The sequence below is a fragment of the Drosophila simulans genome, chromosome 3R, assembly GCF_016746395.2.
Source record: "Drosophila simulans strain w501 chromosome 3R, Prin_Dsim_3.1, whole genome shotgun sequence".
Lineage (NCBI taxonomy): Eukaryota > Metazoa > Arthropoda > Insecta > Diptera > Drosophilidae > Drosophila > Drosophila simulans.
In genome coordinates, this window is record NC_052523.2 from 2510628 (window position 1) to 2527915 (window position 17288).

The 17288-nt window shown below is 42.8% G+C and overlaps 2 protein-coding genes across 2 annotated transcripts; one reads left to right on the plus strand and one right to left on the minus strand.

Annotated features, from left to right (window-relative positions):
- Window positions 1–873: 873 nt before the first annotated feature.
- Window positions 874–2536, minus strand: LOC6726910 (procathepsin L). The gene has a single exon (XM_002102276.4). It carries the CDS (start codon window positions 2487–2489, stop codon window positions 1479–1481), a length of 1011 nt encoding a protein of 336 aa, XP_002102312.1. The 5' UTR covers window positions 2490–2536; the 3' UTR covers window positions 874–1478.
- A 537-nt stretch (window positions 2537–3073) lies between these two features.
- LOC6726911 (procathepsin L) lies at window positions 3074–4168 on the plus strand. Its single transcript, XM_002102277.4, has one exon. It carries the CDS (start codon window positions 3118–3120, stop codon window positions 4126–4128), a length of 1011 nt encoding a protein of 336 aa, XP_002102313.1. The 5' UTR covers window positions 3074–3117; the 3' UTR covers window positions 4129–4168.
- Window positions 4169–17288: the final 13120 nt, after the last annotated feature.

Sequence of the window (17288 nt, forward strand, 5' to 3'; positions counted from 1 at the left end):
TGCTTAGACCTGGCCATAAATTCAATTTGTTGGCTGGCTGCCTCGAGTCACCTGGCAGTCCCATTCTTAGCTGCACAGGGAGAAAATGTGGAATTAAATAATATATATAGTTTTCAATTACAAATAGCTACGAATTGTGGGACAAGGGGGGTTCCATATATAAAAAATATGTTTTTATAACTCTAAAGGCCCTATTGCAAATACGTATACTAACTTTCTTTCTCAAGCATTTCTCTCTGTGTACGAGTGGTGTATTCTGCCTCGTCCTGGACACGTGCTAATGCACAAAGCTGGACGTCATTTGTCTCTCACTGCTGCGCGTTTATCACATTTTATCAATTGTCCAGACGTATCCGCTGCTCAATCAGCTGTCCTTCCTCGACCAAGGAGTCACAAATAAATGGTCAGAAGGCCTTGGAGCCAACTACAGGCATTTGTGGGCCCACCGCACAATTAGTGACAAATTTAGAATTGACCAATCTGTAATTACATCAAAGCTTTAAGGCGACTTACTCCACGTCAGTTTGGTTGTTTTAAGTGGCACACATTATGGAATGTTCCTTTTCATTCTCTATATTCTATAATCCATCCAGTTCAAAGCATAAAACCTACCTATATAATACAAAGAAAATACACTTATTAAAAATAAGACACATTTTCCATTTAATTATGCTCAGAGGGCTTATCTCTTATTGACTTCGTGGAACTGCAAGTGCAATGCCATTAATTTGCGATAAGAATTCAGTTTGATTTTCTATAAAACACTCTCCCATTGTAGGAGTGGGTATATTGATTTCAGTCAAAAGCTTGCAACGGGAGAGGGAGAAATTTGTGATCATATAATCATATAATAGGTATAAACAGTCGAAACGATTTTGCCATGTCTGTCCGTTTATTCATCCGCCCGCATCGAAGCAAACTAGTTGCAAAGTTATCTGGATAAATCAATCACATAAGTGTTGTTTCTACTGGAGAAAGTATATAATATAATAAGTATATCGGACATATATGCCATAGGAATATTATGGCAAAGAAAGTACATTCATTATTTTTAATTCATTCTAGTTTTTTAACAACATATACTATCAAATGTGGAAAGTTAATTGAAAATAATAGAAAGCATTTAAAAGTTTTTTTGTTGTTGACACTTTGTTTTTATGCGGTATATGGTATACACAATTATTTTAATAAGTAATCACAAGGGTATACAAGCTTCGGCTTGGCGAAGCAAACTTCTATTTTGTTGAACTTTCGTTTTCATTTAAGAGGCAAGAGACTCTGACCGAGACCTTAAACTCTGGGATTTCTCGGTAAAAATGCTTCTCAGTAAGTGGATTTAACGCTGACTCTTCCGAGAAACCGTTATGATTATGTAATCTAAAATTTTAGATAATGTGAATGAACATCAATGCAAAAGCGATATAAAAACCGTTTTTTTAACTGGGAGATAGGTTCTCAGTGACATCATACGATTTTATTCAAAAAGTGGGATATTGGGGAAGCGATGCCACTCCACACATGTTGTTGGCGTTCCTAGCCAGCTTTAAGTAGCCACTTTCGCCCCATTCTGTTCCATAGGAGTTCTTTATTATCCAGTAGTCGCCCCACTTCGGATGGGTTCCAAAGCCAACTAAAAGAACGGAGTGTGTAAGGTCCTGTCTCTTAGATCTGCACGCCGGAATACTAAGGATTCCGCCGAAGTACTGATCGAATTCCTCGTGGAGATGGTCAATTGACACCGCCACGGGTCCAATGTTGTAGACCACCTCCGCCAATTCCCGTTCATCGTAGTTGCTAAGAGTGACGTAGCCCGACAAGTTGCCTGTACTTCTGTCGCTTTTCCACAGGCATTCTCCTGACACCGGCTCGTAGGGATAGGATTCCTTGGTGGCGATGCCATGGTCCCTCGTGTAGTTGAAGGCAACGCTCACCCAACCACCGCTGCAGCCGTTATTCGGATAGGGAACACAGTCCACCAAGTGCTTGGGCGAAAGGGGCTCCAGCTTTCCGTACTTCTTCGCCAGATGGGCCTCAAGGACGCCCGAGGTGGAGAAAGCCCAGCAGCTCAGGCATTCGGTGCCCTGGTCTCCCACTGGCGATATAAGGCCGTACTGCCGCCAATCGATTCCTTCGGAGATCTGGTCGTACTTCTTGTAGTTCACAGTTTTTGTAAGTCCATTGGTAGTCGGCTCCAGGGGCGCTGGGATCGAAGAGCGATAATTGAAGAGGATTCTCTGATCTGTGTCGGAGAACTTGTTTAGTCCCATCTTGAATCCAACATCTCCCTGGGAATAGAGCTGGTTGTTGCGCTCCACCGCCAGTACCCTCTGTTCGTATAGCGCCCGGTGGTATTTGTCCCTGATCCTGTACTGCTTGTTGTACTTAGCCTTGTACTCTTCCCACTCCGTATCACTAACCGCAGTCAAACCTAGTTCCACAAGGAGCAGAAGGATTAGACCGTGTACTACGGTCAGACGAGGAGTGCCCATTGCGAACTGGTCGTGATTAAAGTAGACTTGCAAATAATTTAGAGCTGGAGAAACTAGAAATCAAGAGCTTTCTGTTTGCCTGGTGGGCAGCGAATCTATTATCTGGGGTTATTTATTTGAACTGCCTATTGGCTGTTGGGAAATATGAAAAGATTACGATTAAAGTGAATTATTTGCTTATGTGTAAATATAATTTTATTTATTTATATGGTTTCTGGTTATGGGCTGGTTGTAAGTTACATCTAACAGCTATAGTTATGTATATTAGCTACAATATTTGCTACGTTTACTAGAAATTTATATTAATATAAAACATTTTCAAACTTTCTAAACAAACTGAATGTATTTTATGGATTATTATGAAAGTATCATGTGCATTCCATCAAAAAAACATTATCATATATACTCATATGTATGCATGTATGGTCTTTAAACAATCTGGTCAAGATTCCCGCAATAGATAAGTAAAGGGTAGCGGATAGCCGATGCCATCGATTATAGCGTTCTTTCTTGCTTATTCCTTTCGAATTATAAGTAGTTAAGATAGAAAATCCAGTCCAGCTCTTTATCTCGTGCATTTCAAGCTGTCAATCAGTTGTAAGTCTGCAGTGGACGTGATCAGTTCGCAATGATCTCCCTTTGGTTGCTGGTACTTCAAGTACTTTTCACTCTGCTCTTCGTGGAGCTCGGACTGACCTCGGTGACCGATGTGGAGTGGGCGCGGTACAAGGCCAGATACAATAAGCGATACGGGCTGGAGGACCAATACCACCGACGAATACTCGAAAAGAGAGTGCAGGCGGTTGCCAATCACAACAGACTCTATTCCCAGGGCAGATCGGGATTCAGGATGGGCTTGAACCAGTTCTCCGACACGAATCTCCGCCTCCTCTACAGTCGTCGATCGGCATTCTCTGCCCCAGCGGAACCGAGTACTAAAGGAGTTACTAAGCCTGCGAACTACAAGAGCTACGACCAGATAACCAGAGGAATAGACTGGCGGCAATACGGCTATATATCAGCAGTGGGAGATCAAGGCACCGAGTGCCTGAGCTGCTGGGCCTTCTCCACCTCGGGCGTCCTGGAGGCGCATCTGGCAAAGAAGTACGGAAAGCTCGTGCCCCTTTCGCCCAAGCATTTGGTGGACTGCGTTCCCTATCCCAACCAGGGCTGCAATGCTGGTTGGGTGAGTGTGGCCTTCAACTACACGAGGGATTATGGCATTGCCTCCAAGGAGTCGTATCCCTACAAGCCCGAAAATGGAGAGTGTCGCTGGGACCCCAGGAAAAGTGCAGGAACCTTGCGGGAATACGTTACACTAACTAGCAACGATGAACGGGAATTGGCGGAGGTGGTCTACAACATAGGACCTGTGGCGGTGTCCATTGACCATCTCCACGAGGAATTCGATCAGTACTTTGGTGGCATCTTGAGGATTCCCTCGTGTGGAAATACCAAGTTCGATCTGAAGCACTCCGTTCTTTTAGTGGGCTTTGGAACCCATCCGAAGTGGGGCGACTACTGGATTATAAAGAACTCCTATGGAACCGAATGGGGCGAAAGCGGCTACTTTAAGCTGGCTCGAAATGCGAACAACATGTGTGGGGTGGCAACCCTACCCCAATATCCTATAGTCTAAGCGATTGATTCGGAACAATAAATGTATTTCATACACTTAAGAAACAATTTTGTTACTTTTTTAAATAATTTGCCATTCTAGTAGTTCCATGACTAGTATTGCGAAAAATATCGCCTTGTCTTCCTGAAGCTTTAAATTGAGTTAGCCCATTAAGGTCGATTAGAAGCATGCTGATATGTGGTCGTTAGAGGATTAATTTCGAAACATCTTTAACGTTTAAGGTAAGCCGGTTAGCCGGCTTTGACCGCCGCAAAAGGGTGTCCCGAATGATTAATCTACCAGGTTTCGGGGATGAGAATCTTGCCAGGAGACGGCGCTAATGTCGCTTTGCATCCCTAGATTTGGCGAATTATAATGCTGCGGTTGGCTGCCTCATTTGTCGGGTGTTTCTTGGCCCCGCGTTGGGCGCCAAATCAAATGCGCTGGCAGCGCGGCGCAGCCCTTTCCCCTGGGAGGCATGAATTTGAGTTATGACTGGAGCGGAACTTTTACGGGCAACCGTAAATTTTTGGGGCACTGGCGCTGCCACCGGCTTAATATTCACACCTTTCGCGGGGGATGGCCCAGTTATTTATGCGCACGCATTATGGTTGATAGTGCGGAGCAGGGTCAGGGGCAGGGGTCCTCTTTTCTGGCTGATTGCTGATGGGTCATGGTTTATTATTTACTCCGAGAGAGACAGAACGACACACCGACCCACTGGCCCGGATCCTGGTCCCGCTGTTATTGTAATTGAAAGGTATAAATAACATTAGGCTAACAGCAAATAAATTTATGTTGTTTATGCTTCCTTTCTATCTCTCGCCGAGTGTGTTTGTACTCGGGCTTCCCTTTGACCTTTGTAAGCACTCTTCAGGGCTGTTGCGTGCCGGGGCTAATCGCTCACGGGCCATCCGACATCGAGGAGCGAACTTCCAGCCGTCCTGGCCGACGACCCATCATCTTTCATCAATTTATTGGCGTTTCTGGGTCCCACCGAGCCGGCTGGGCCGGCGTTATTTATTATTTACACTACACATTGATTACTATTATTGCTAATATTATTATTTGTATGGCTGCCTCTGGGATCCGCTCCTTATCGCTTATCAAACTCTGTTTGCCGCCCTCTGCACTTTTCGCTTGATTTTGTCCATTTTCGGACCGCATGTTATTTATGAACTCACGACGTTTGCCACGGCCTCAAGGTATTTTTCAAATAATAAATATTCCCTTTTCGGTTTTGCTTCTCTGGCTATTTGCCGCACGTTTTCGGGTCTCCCCAGAAAGGGTATGTCAAATTTATCGGGAATAGTGAAACCGTTGATGTTCAAGAAACCAGAGCGTAGAATCTTAAGGCAGTGCCAAGAATATCTAAAATATTAAGTATACGTACATATACTTAATTTCTGCCTTTTAAGTTCTATTTTAAAGTGAATTAAATGTACAAATGAATATTTAGTATAGGGAAAATTTTATTTTCTTATAAATTATTCTCAGGAGAATCAACGCTAATATTTGCAAGAAGTTCCACAGAGTATTCGATATTCAAGTGATATTTTCCCTCTTTAGTCGACTTTATCTCTCTTATCTCCTTTGCATATAAGCATTTTTCTATTTATTGCATTTTTATAATTGAATTTGAATAATACATAGATACAGCACTTGGCCAACAAGGCAACTTGGCTCGAATGTCTGAATGTCTGTCCATTTGTTTGTGTGTATTTTTGCGAGCGTGTGTCTGTCGCTTTGTGGGTTATTAAATTATTGTTGCTTTTCTTTCGTTGTGTGGGCACTAGACAGGCATGCAAATACAATAAATGTATTTAAAATTGACAAATGGTTAGCAGCATTTGTTGTTGGCATTGCTGTTAGCTTTGTTAAGATTTATGTTGAGGCAAACAAAAATTCACAAACATGTATGCAATTGTATAAATTAAGCAGAATTCAATTGAGCGAGTGTGAGCTTAGGAATAAAGTAACTTAAGGATTTCCCATGAATTTCATTTGAATGGCTTGAGCAGGACTTCTCAGTGCCATCTACTTTAAACTGATTTTGGTTTGTTTTTGTATTCAATTTAAGTTGCTGTGAATTTGACACTGTTCTAATCACGTCACTAAATTGAGTTTCTCAATTACCAACAGACCCTGAGGTGTTGATAATTTTTGAACTGAGAACCGCACATTTAATTCTATATTTTAATTAAAATTGATTTGACAGAAATCTTGCAGCAAACTCTTTGACGGCAAATAAGCTACGAAAGGATCTCGTTAATTTTACTAATTATGCTCAGATTTTATTTGTTGCGATCTACAAATTAAGCCCAAGATGTACCGTCTGCGACAATTTATTCCTACTTTATTTGCCTGTTTTGATCAGTAAAAGATTCATGCTCTTCTAATTAGCTTTTGTGGCACAGTAGACAAATGTACCGAAATCAGCTTAACTACCCACACGTTCCCCTCGTCTGCCACCCCATTCCCCTTTGGAGGCCCCAGCACGTCTAAGCTCCTTCTATTAAATATGTATTCTGGGGTACGAGACCGGATGAAATACGCAATGGAATGGGAAGGTGTGCCATATGTGGGTCCCGCCGATTGCACTTGTTTTTGCGACAGTGCGTGGCCACTGCTCTCGAAGTAACACTGTAAAAAATGGTACTTTAAGACGATATCTGGATATACTATATATATATTGGATATATTCCTAGACTAAAAAGGCTGTCTAGACTTGCTTAAAAGTATGTAACGGGTAGAAGTAAGTTTCCGAACCTATAATATTCTAATATATATTATATATCATATATTCTTGATCAGTCGAAGCGTGACTGAAGATGAGTGAGAGGAATACTCCTCTTGATCTGAAGCGGGGATAAGGATGAAAAAGCATCATAATAATATCATACCATAATCTCATGTTAACAGAGTTACCGTCCAGGGTTTTTTATTTAATTTGAATAGTGTCCTTCTAAATGCATTTGAAAGCCATCAGCTTTTCTTTCAGTGCAAACCAGAGGCCAGTAGTGTCCACTAAACGGCTGTTAGTTCGGCTTCTGGGCGGGAGTGCGTGTGCCGGGCTCATGGAAAATGCATGACCAACGACTAGACGATGGAGCACTCTCGACAGTTAACGACTCGTCCCAGCGGAGTCCAAAGTGATTGCGGCTAATCAACGTTGACCACAGCTCTGGGTCAGGTGCCGTATCTGTATCCGATTCCGCTGCCTTCTCTTTTGGGTTCCGGCTCGAAGTGCTTTGTTTGTGGGCCATTAAAATTAATCACGAAATGTGACGAAAAGTTTCTGTGGAATACCTTCAGTGCGTGATACCACCAGACAATGTGTTAACTAATAGACGACGGCAATGTGTAAATATTTGATACCAACTTGAGATTTGCAGAAAACACTTTGGTTATCAACTCTCGCGGGGATTCGGGTCAAGTCGGTTTACTTGAGGCGACAGGTTATTTCGTTCTTGTGGGTTTATGCAATACACGGGTGCCTCAAATTTCAGACACCATTTTAGAATTATTTAAATATTTATTATTTGTTGTCTATTCAAGGCAAATAAAATGTTGTGACGCACAATAGTTAAATAAATCGTTATTATTTTATACAAGATAAAAGAGCTGAGTGCTCGGTTCGTTAAAAGAAAGGTATCACGTATAATAGGTTATTTTGTTTGGCTTATTAAATAAGTACTTTATTACCTCGTACTAATAAGTACTTTATTATCAGCTTATAATTAAGGAGGAAATATCCTTTTCTTCTGTATCCAGCTAAAGTTTCAAATTAAAACGGCTTGCGCTTTCGAAAACGGTGAAGTATTGATAGACACGTGTGTGATTGATGATTGTCCTGGACAGGGATCCATTTTTGGGGCATAATCTAGACTTAGCAATGTGGGGATTCATTTCGGTTAGCCGTGATGCAAGACATCCTGCCAGCAACCAAGGGACCAGCAAAAAGCTGCTGCGGAAGTGGTCATGCAAGTGGAAAACGTGACATACACACAACAATGCAATGTGTAAGTTGTGGCTTTACGGGATGGGCGGTGGTGTGGGTGTGGGCGTGGCAGCGGCAGGAGTGGCACACTAAACCTGCTCACCGCAATTTAGCGGGCGGAAAAATTCACAATGCAAGGCATCGACGTTCGCGCTGACGATGTGCAAAGGCAGATGAATGAAATTGCAACCATGGCAGCCATATCCTTACACATTAAAAAATAGTTTTAAAAAGGCTTTATCTTAAAAGAATCCTTACATGCCCGCTGCGATTCCAAATTATTAAGTTACTCAGATTCAGCCTTTCATAAGCTGTTTACATTTGTCAATACAATTAAATACCCATCGTTCCAATTTGGACTCGCAATTCTTTTTTCAGTGTTACTTTGAAAATATTTAAATTACATTTTATTTTTATAAAACGTTGATTAAATCGTTAAGTCGAAAATAGTCCTTTTTGGATAAATCAACGTTTTTGAAAGTGCAGACCGGGCTTCAGTTTTGCTACTACCATCGAGAGCGTTCCTGATCACTGCCACTCGCATCCTCCGGTTCCAGTTCCGCTGCGGGGTGTTTGCCATTGACTGGACCGCCCACTCATCCATCGCCAAATGAGATGAGGTCCTAATGAGTTACGCAAAATGCACTTCCAATGCTCCCCAGTTCCGCCGGCCCGAAATGCAGTAAGCCCTCGGATCGAGTGATGCATCTATTTTGAATGCCACTGCGGTGGTTTCGGTGGTGCCGGTCATCGATGGAGATGGGTATGGGGATGTTCTGAAAGCATCCCGGTTCCATTGGCCATTGTCGGGCATTGCATTGATTATATGCAATCCAAAATCGTGAGTTGCCTTCGGTTCAGCGTTGGCGTATATCGGCGCACCCTAATTGAAATCGCTCCTGCTCGGTTGTCAGTTGTGGTTGAGGTAACCAGGACTAGGATTTTTGCGGATCCTGCGCCAACGGAAACTCATTTTAAGACCCACTAATAGCAAATACTTATGTATATCAAGGTGCAACTTCCGTTTCTGTACATGTATCATTTATAATTAAAAGACGGGGCAATTTAAGAAGGGCTTAAAGTTTTTGGGGCCCAAATAGCTGGGAGCAAGCCAAATATCTTGGACTTAATACTATCCATAGAATTGTGAAGTCAGCCGTTTGGGCTATGCATGTTATTCCAGTTATATCTAATGGTCATCATTATTTTCCTTGTGTGCAGCAGCCATCAATTAGCCCTCGTTTAATCACCTGAAACAATAGCCGACCATTTGAGCTTTATAGTTTGTTAATAGCTGTTAATATGTCTGCCCCCATTATTTGGCGACTATCTGTGCCTCTAACCATATATGTACGAGTATGTACCTATCCCGGCGGCGCTGTAACATCTGTCATTTATGTTGTAATTATGGTTTTTATTACCCTTCGGCCATCGGTCACCGTTCCACACTATTCGGACACACTCACATACACGACCATAAACCCAATTGCTTTGGCATCGAGCGCTTTTCCAGCATTTGAGCCTGTCGCACATACGTATGGAGCACACACACTGGGGATACACTTACGTCAGTCAAATATTCTGGAGCTCTTCAGAAAGCCAGGTACTGGGGGCCATGGGATTCGAATGGTCGTTCATCTGGTTTATTGGCCACTTGCTTTAAATTGTAAATCCTTGGCCCAGCAACCAAGTCAAATGTCATTTGACAGGAGCAGCCAGCCAAGTTCTTCGCATCCAGTTGGACTGCCAGTCAGTCGGTGATTCGGTGGGCCACAGTCCGCAGTCCACAGCTTTGGCCCTATCTCTTTGTGTCCCCATCTCAATCTCCAGCTCCAGCTCCTGCCCAGCCTCTTCCTCCGCCTCCACCTCCACACCCATGCCCTGCATCCATCTTTCCAGTTCTCTGGGAAAGTATTCGCCTTGTGTGTGTGTGTGTGTCTGCGTAATTGATTCGTGTTAACTCTTGACTGGCAATAGACGAGCAAGCCAAGCAAATGCGACCCGCAGTCATACGACACTGCGAGAAAAAACGCCGTGAATGATTAAATTGATCGGACATAGGTGCCTGCTTAAGACATCTGTGGTTTGGGATGTTGGCATACCGGTAGGAATTGGGCGCGGTAACCTTCTTCAATCGTCCTTAATTTTAACCAAGCATTTATAGTTCCCGAGACCTTACCTTGACATACGAACAGATACGGACAAAAAAAACGGACGGCGGGTTAGAGATCTTGAGCAGGAATCTAGATAGTGTAAAGAATCTATCTACCAATCTTAAAAAAGATAATGCAGATAAAACGTGACATTTATAGAATATGATATATTATTGTTTAAATCCTTATAATTTAAATTGACCTGACTAGAATAATTAGAATGCTTCTATTTGTTTGTAGACTTGGCAGTTTTTTGCAGTGTGCTAACTCCCCATCTGTGGGTCCTCTGTCCCATCAGTGAGCTGAAGCTGTCTTTGTGCGGGACACATTGGCTGTCATAGATCATGCACTTGGTTAAATCAAAAATTCTCGATGTCAACTCTCGTTTTAGCACACGACTGCAGCAAATGGCTGCTCTTCTCAGAGTCCTCTTTTGGCACTTGTAATTTGAATTTGATTACGTGAAACCTCCAGGAATCGTCTAATTACATTAAATTGATGTAAGCCAAAAACGGAACGGGAGCAGCCTCAACCATCCGTTCATCCTGGCCAACACGAATCGTCTATAAAATATTCATGAATGTGTATTAAGTGCGCGATCTAACCCAGTTTATGCCAACGAACGCAAAAATATGCAGTTCTCCTTTGGCAACTCTTGCAACTTTGGCTGCATCCTTCCATGCTGGCGCTGCTTTCCTCGTTTTTCCTCTGTTTTTCTGTTTGGATTCGCTTCTATTTCTGGGTGGGTTCTGGCTGTTTGTGCGTTTTATTCTACGACTCGGCTTACCTGGCCCGTCACTCTTCTGGGATCGAAAGTTGGAGGTGGGAGGTGGGATGTTGGAGGTTGGAGGCCGCTTGCCACGGAATATGGTAACTAACGATGATTGAACGCTTTCGGTTGGTTGATTTTGTCGCGCAGATACAAAACCTCCGCACACAAGTTGACACCTCCAGCACCACTGCCACGCCCACTCCCACTCCATCGCTTTTCCGCCTTTCCACATGCCAAGGCATACAATTTCTACAATTTGCGAAAGCTTCAGCCCCTGTCGTTGCGCTGACGACTCTGCAGCTGAAGTACACTCCTACACACGCCGCACTCCTAGGGCTGCAGTTGCAAAGTTTTGCATGCATTTGGCGCATTTAAAGGATTAACGTCATAAGCTTTGCGCTACACACGCGATGACAGATGAATTTTACACAGCTGCCAGTCCGCGTGGAGTGTACAAGTGCACTGGTCGAAAAAGTAGACTGAATTGTCTACTGAGCCATGGAAATGTATGATTGTTTGAACTTCCCTTAATGTGAGTGAGCTTAATTAAATTGATAAGTATTTATCGTAACAAGCTTTATTTATAAATTAAATAGAAAGAGGTAACTTTAGTTTTAATTGATAATGAAGGTTTGACTATTTTTGTAACCTGTATGGAAGTGGTGAAAATGTATCTGCATCTGAACTGTACGTAATGTTTTTTCTGTGTTTTAATTCTTTATGGATGTGGTATGCTTTCCGATGCTCGACTTGTTGGAGCAGCCGCGGCTTCTTTATCCGCCAATGTGCTGCACTGCGTCCTCGCTTTTTGCTTTTTGGTTTTTGCTTTTTTGGGATTGCAAACAGTTCTAAGTGCGATTGCCAAGCCGCCGTCGCTATTTTGCTTGGATTCTCCTTGGGCCGCGGGATGACAGTCTGTCATCAATCAATAAGATTAAATGTCAGCGCGGCTCCGCTTCCGCCCTGAAGTTGAAGTCCTCAAAAATTGTATAAATAAGTTATCATTTGCTGTTAAATGCCTAACGATGATTCATCGCCAAATCGATGCAGCTATCGATTTCATAAAGAAGTGCGCTGATGGAATTTTAATTAAATTAATTACTTTAGCCACTTTGCAACAAGTGCAAAGGAGAATACCTAGTGACCTACCTTAGATGGGATTTTAGTAGAAAATTCCGCTTTAAAATGTTTTAAATTTCGTTTTGATTCAACAACTGCAGTGGGTGAGTGGAAATGCTGTTAATACCATGCGTTTAAAAATACAGCACAAAATTAGCGGACGATTATTTCGAAGCTTGTGCTAATATTTCATGGGTTGTACCAAATAGTTGTGGAAATATTTTGCCATTATTCATTCGGCCGACGCTAACATTTTGATGTTTAAATATTTTATTTGATTTAAATCAAATTTCGTTTGGCCGCCGCGTTTCGTATAAATAAATATCGCCGCCGTTTTTTGCCGCTCTTTTTGAGTCATTTGTGCTGTTTTTACGCGCATTTGGCCACGGGGGCAGCAAATGTTTTTCGTCATCTGCTGTTCTGATGATTTAGCGAGTGCAATCAAAATGATGTGTATAACAAATTTACCGTTATTTATGCATACAAAAATTGCACGGCAATTAACTTTAGCAAGGGCGTTGCGATTGGAATTGGCGAATCTGCTGCTGCTGGAACGCCACAATTCGCATACGTAAAAAATGCAACCGACTTGCCGGTCATAAATGGAGAAGCTATGTTGCATATTGACGCCCCAGTCCGATTTGTAACCCCTTCCCCCGCCCCATCGCCTTAGTTTGTTTGTCCAGTCATGTTGCACAAATAGCAAGGGAACACTACAAAAAATCACTCAGCAAGTTTCAAGTGATTATAGCTTGTGACATTTGACCTCACTTGCATGCGATTTCTACGGAAAAAAATATGAAGATTTATACTTAAAAATGTTTAAACTAACTTCGTTGAAACAAAATGTTTTGAAAACTTAAATTTGAAGATCCTACTTCCCTACTTCTTATAAGAAATGAGAGAAGTGATATGACATGCATGTTGAATATTATATTGATTATTGATCGTGATGAACTTGGGGCAATGAAATCCTGAACAGTGTGCATCGAACCAGCTGGTGCACGGTTTTGTTAGTTAGTTGCCCAGTTTCCCCCGCTACAGTTGGGAATATTATTGGTTTAGTTACATTTGCATTTGTAACTGCGATTTGCACAGCGGAAATAAAACACAAATCGCTGCAAACTGAACGGTCCGAATTGCACAAAAGGGCGACCGGAAAATCTGGAGGGGATTGGCTTGGACCGGCGGATCTTTTGTTTCCCGCCGGGGAAAAAAAACAAAATATAATGGCAAATGTCTGAGAATTGGGGTTCATAGCTCCACTAACTATCCGACGAACGGATAGTTATTTACCTTTAGGGGGAGAAAAGTTCGTGGACTTAGTTGAATTAAAAGTGAGTAAGAACTAATTTGGAAAGTATATTTCTTTGAGCAATTAGAATTCATAAAGAGATTGTTTATTTATTAACACGTTTGGAATTGCCAGTGCTTATATCCTGTGAAAGGATATTCCAATGAATAATAGTAAGCAAAAGCTTATTTTATATTACTTAGGTTTCTGAGAAATCGAGTTTAACTGGAAGAAATAGTTTATTTAAAAACCGCACTTTCCTATGTTGTGCAACTTGTACTTCTTCGCAAGACACTGATGGTTTAGTTTTTCTCTTCTAGTCCTCGGGTAGCGAATGCAATTGAAGATTCTATCCGGAAAAGTGGTTCAGAAGCAGGTTGCAGTGGTCCTAGGGTGATTAAAGGCGATCAGGTGGGCAGTAGTTCGTTTCGGGCAATGATACAGCTGCAATATGCAGGCCAAAATTCCTTGCCGTGCGTTTCAAAGTTGGGGGAAAGTCCGTCTGTCAGTCACTCTCACTCTCCCTGTCTCTTTTGGATCCCCTGAATATCATCAGGCCGGGAAAATTCAGATGGAGCTCTGGGGAAGCTCGGGCGGGTAAACGGATGCCGCCTTGCCAGGTCGCAGTTGTAGCCACCACTGTGGCTGCCGTTTGATGATGATGAAATGGCGTGCCAGCAGATACTGTGCACCGACCACGCCCACTCCCACTCCAGCCCAGCCCATCGCATCACATGCCGCCCCTCGTCCTGAACGAGTGCATGTGTGTGTGTGTTTCAGCGTTTGTGTGGCCTGCCTGAAAGGAATGTGCAATAGAAACCAAAAATATGCGATATAATTCCAAAGCACAATAGCATGAAGTACATCATCAGTGTGGATTTATGGTTGACTGCTAGAATAGGTCAGCTGCCGCATTTACTCCGGAGCAGCAGCAGTGGCAGCGGCAACATCAGCAATTGGAGCTGCGGAGCAGTGGAGCAGCGTACCCGTTCCGATGCGATGCGAGGCTACCGGCGCATCGAGCTTTAGGTAAATTACATGCTCAGGCTCGTGCACATGCCACAGCAAAGCTGAACACATGTGCCACGCCCACCGAGCAAACGCCCGCCCACAGCACACACTGAAAAATCATCAAGGCTAAATTGAATTTTTGAACTATTCAATACATATTTAGCTAGACAACACTCGTATTTTGTAGTTCTTTTGAATTCTAACCCTAATTTGATTATATCCTCACCAAACGCGCAGCTGAAAAGACACTTGGGAATTATAGCGTCGTGGGATTGCTGTGTGGGTTAGTCTGGTATAAGGCTTATGTAGTACGAAACTCGCAATATTCAAAGGTGGTATTTATCTATGTTATATTTCATATTTTAATTTTATCACTTTACTTACAACTTTTGGGCGGTTTGATTGGATTTCCGTCTGTCTTAAAAATCATATAGATAAATAGTTAATTTCTGATCGCTCTATTCAATCGATTATCGATTTCGAAAAGTTGCATTTCAGTTAGCGTCCTTCCCAGACATTTCACCGATTTTCGTCGCCGTGCAGGAGGATTCACTTTGGTTTGGCTGCCTTTGGTGCTGCTGTTGTCTCGACTCAACTCGACTCGACTCGAATCGCATGGTTCGAGGGCGCTAAAAAATATTGAAATCCCACTGACTGACTAACCGAACCGGGCTGAATGGAGCGCAGAACCCCACCTCCACTCCCGTCCCACTCTAATGACGTGTGTTTGACATGAAATATTCATATGGGCGACAGTCAGATAGAGTTTTCCTGTTTGCCAGCACACGCAGCCGGAAAGGTCTTTAAAGTGTCACCAAGTTTCGAGTGCGCCCTGGGGGGCAAAATGCAAAACTCAAATCGGTTGGCATTAGTCTAATGGCCGGCCCAACTGGCGCTGTGTGTGGCCGAAAAACCTTAAAAAGGGAAAACCAGGGGACGTCATCAGCGATGTCTTAACTTAAATTTGCCAAGAAACAAAACGGAGCGCGGAGCCCTCGTCGCCTCGACCTTCTTGGGCGCCCTGATTTGTAATTCAAAGCCAGTTGGCTGCTTCTCCCAGGCCATGGCCGAAACATATGTTACGAATTATAAGGAATTAGATTCATAATAAAATAAAGGAGCCACCGTCGAGTTGTAATCAAAACAAAATATGCCCATTCCATTCCGGGCAGCCCCAAACTGTCCGCACGAACGGATCGGTTCGCCACCCGCAGCAGCAGCAGCAGCAGTCCCTCTATCTAAATGTTGCTCCTGGGCAGCAACATCGCAGCAGCAGCAGCAGGAGCAGCAGCGGGAGCAGCAGCAGCAATCAGTGCACAGTGTGCTCATGGATTTTGGTAAATTTCTGGCTGCCATCAGGTGAAATTTGATTAGGGTCGTAAGGGCAATGATTGAGAAAACGTGATCAAATATGTTGCCATAAATGTTTAAATGTTGCTGCTAGCCTTTGTCCCTGTTCATCCCGCCTGTCAGACCCAAGCCCCCCCGGTCACCCCCTTGATTGCCATTGTCCGAGGTCCAGGGTGCATGTGAATGGAAAAACTCGGGTTTATTATGTTGATGACTTTTAGCTGTGATTATCGTTGCCCATTTATGGTTGTCGTCGACATAACGCTTATAAATGGCCCTGTATTTCCGCTTCCCCTTTTTTCACCGTCCTTTTAATATCTTCAATCGGATTGCGTGCTGTTCACGTAAGGATAGAACTACGTATACAATTTATAATTAGAACTGGCTTTTGCGGATGTTTTTTGATTTGCTCTTATTTATTTCTTTGGAATTCTGAAAATTGTTGTGACTAACGCAATAGATATAGGCTAGCGTTAGGATATACATAATGAAATGAAATGACACGATATTTTATACTCATAACTCGATTAAGTTAAAATTTTATGACAGAGAGTACATGGACTATCAGATACCAGAGCTCACTGGCTCCACCAATCGGAAAATTAGAAACCTTTTAAATGTTTAAAATATTTTAAAAAGATTGCATAATCTTAACTTTCTGTGATCTCGACGTTTATAGGGATCAGGCATACGAAAATGTACAGAAAGTAATCCCTTTCTGCAGAGGACCAACTGCCATGTGAGAGCAATTAACCCGCCATCTACATAAGTCACAATCCAATTAAATTTCACCGCCGAAGACAGCAAACACATGTTAACATAGCCGACTGAAGCGCGGGGCCAAATTAATTAACACTAGTCAATACAGACTGGTTACCTAAGTGGGTTAAGTTTTATTTAACCGTTAACTGGGCTAATGCAAGAGCACACAGCCCGCTGGGAACGCCCTCGGTGATATGGGTGATTGGCGACGGGAGGAGGCAAGGTCACATGTAAATGGCAACCTATGACCCAATCTAAGCGCCTTATTATCGGGAATAAAACCGAAGTTTCAGTGATGCTGTGGTTAATTTAGGTATGGATATGAGCAACCACTGATGTGCGGTTCAGCCCAGTCCCTCCCACTCGCCACAGTCCGCATCCCATTTTCATTTCCCATTTCCCACACAGTTGAGTTCAAAATAATATATCTCGTTCATTATGACATTGAAATGAGATGGGCTTTAAAATGGACATGGACTATTGCAACTGAATTCTTAATTATAGAATCAGATGTTATGATTTGCTAGTGAGACCAAAACCAAATGGTTGCTTAATTGATATAGTGTCTCATGTCACTGATAGTTGCTTTGATTCCTGACAAGGACCTAAGTGGATTCTAAAGGGTTACGTGGCCGCACACAAGGTGCTTCCCAAATGGGGGAGAGTAAGCCCGGCGCGAGTGGGGATCTTCAGTAACAAACTATGGTTATAATTGCGTTA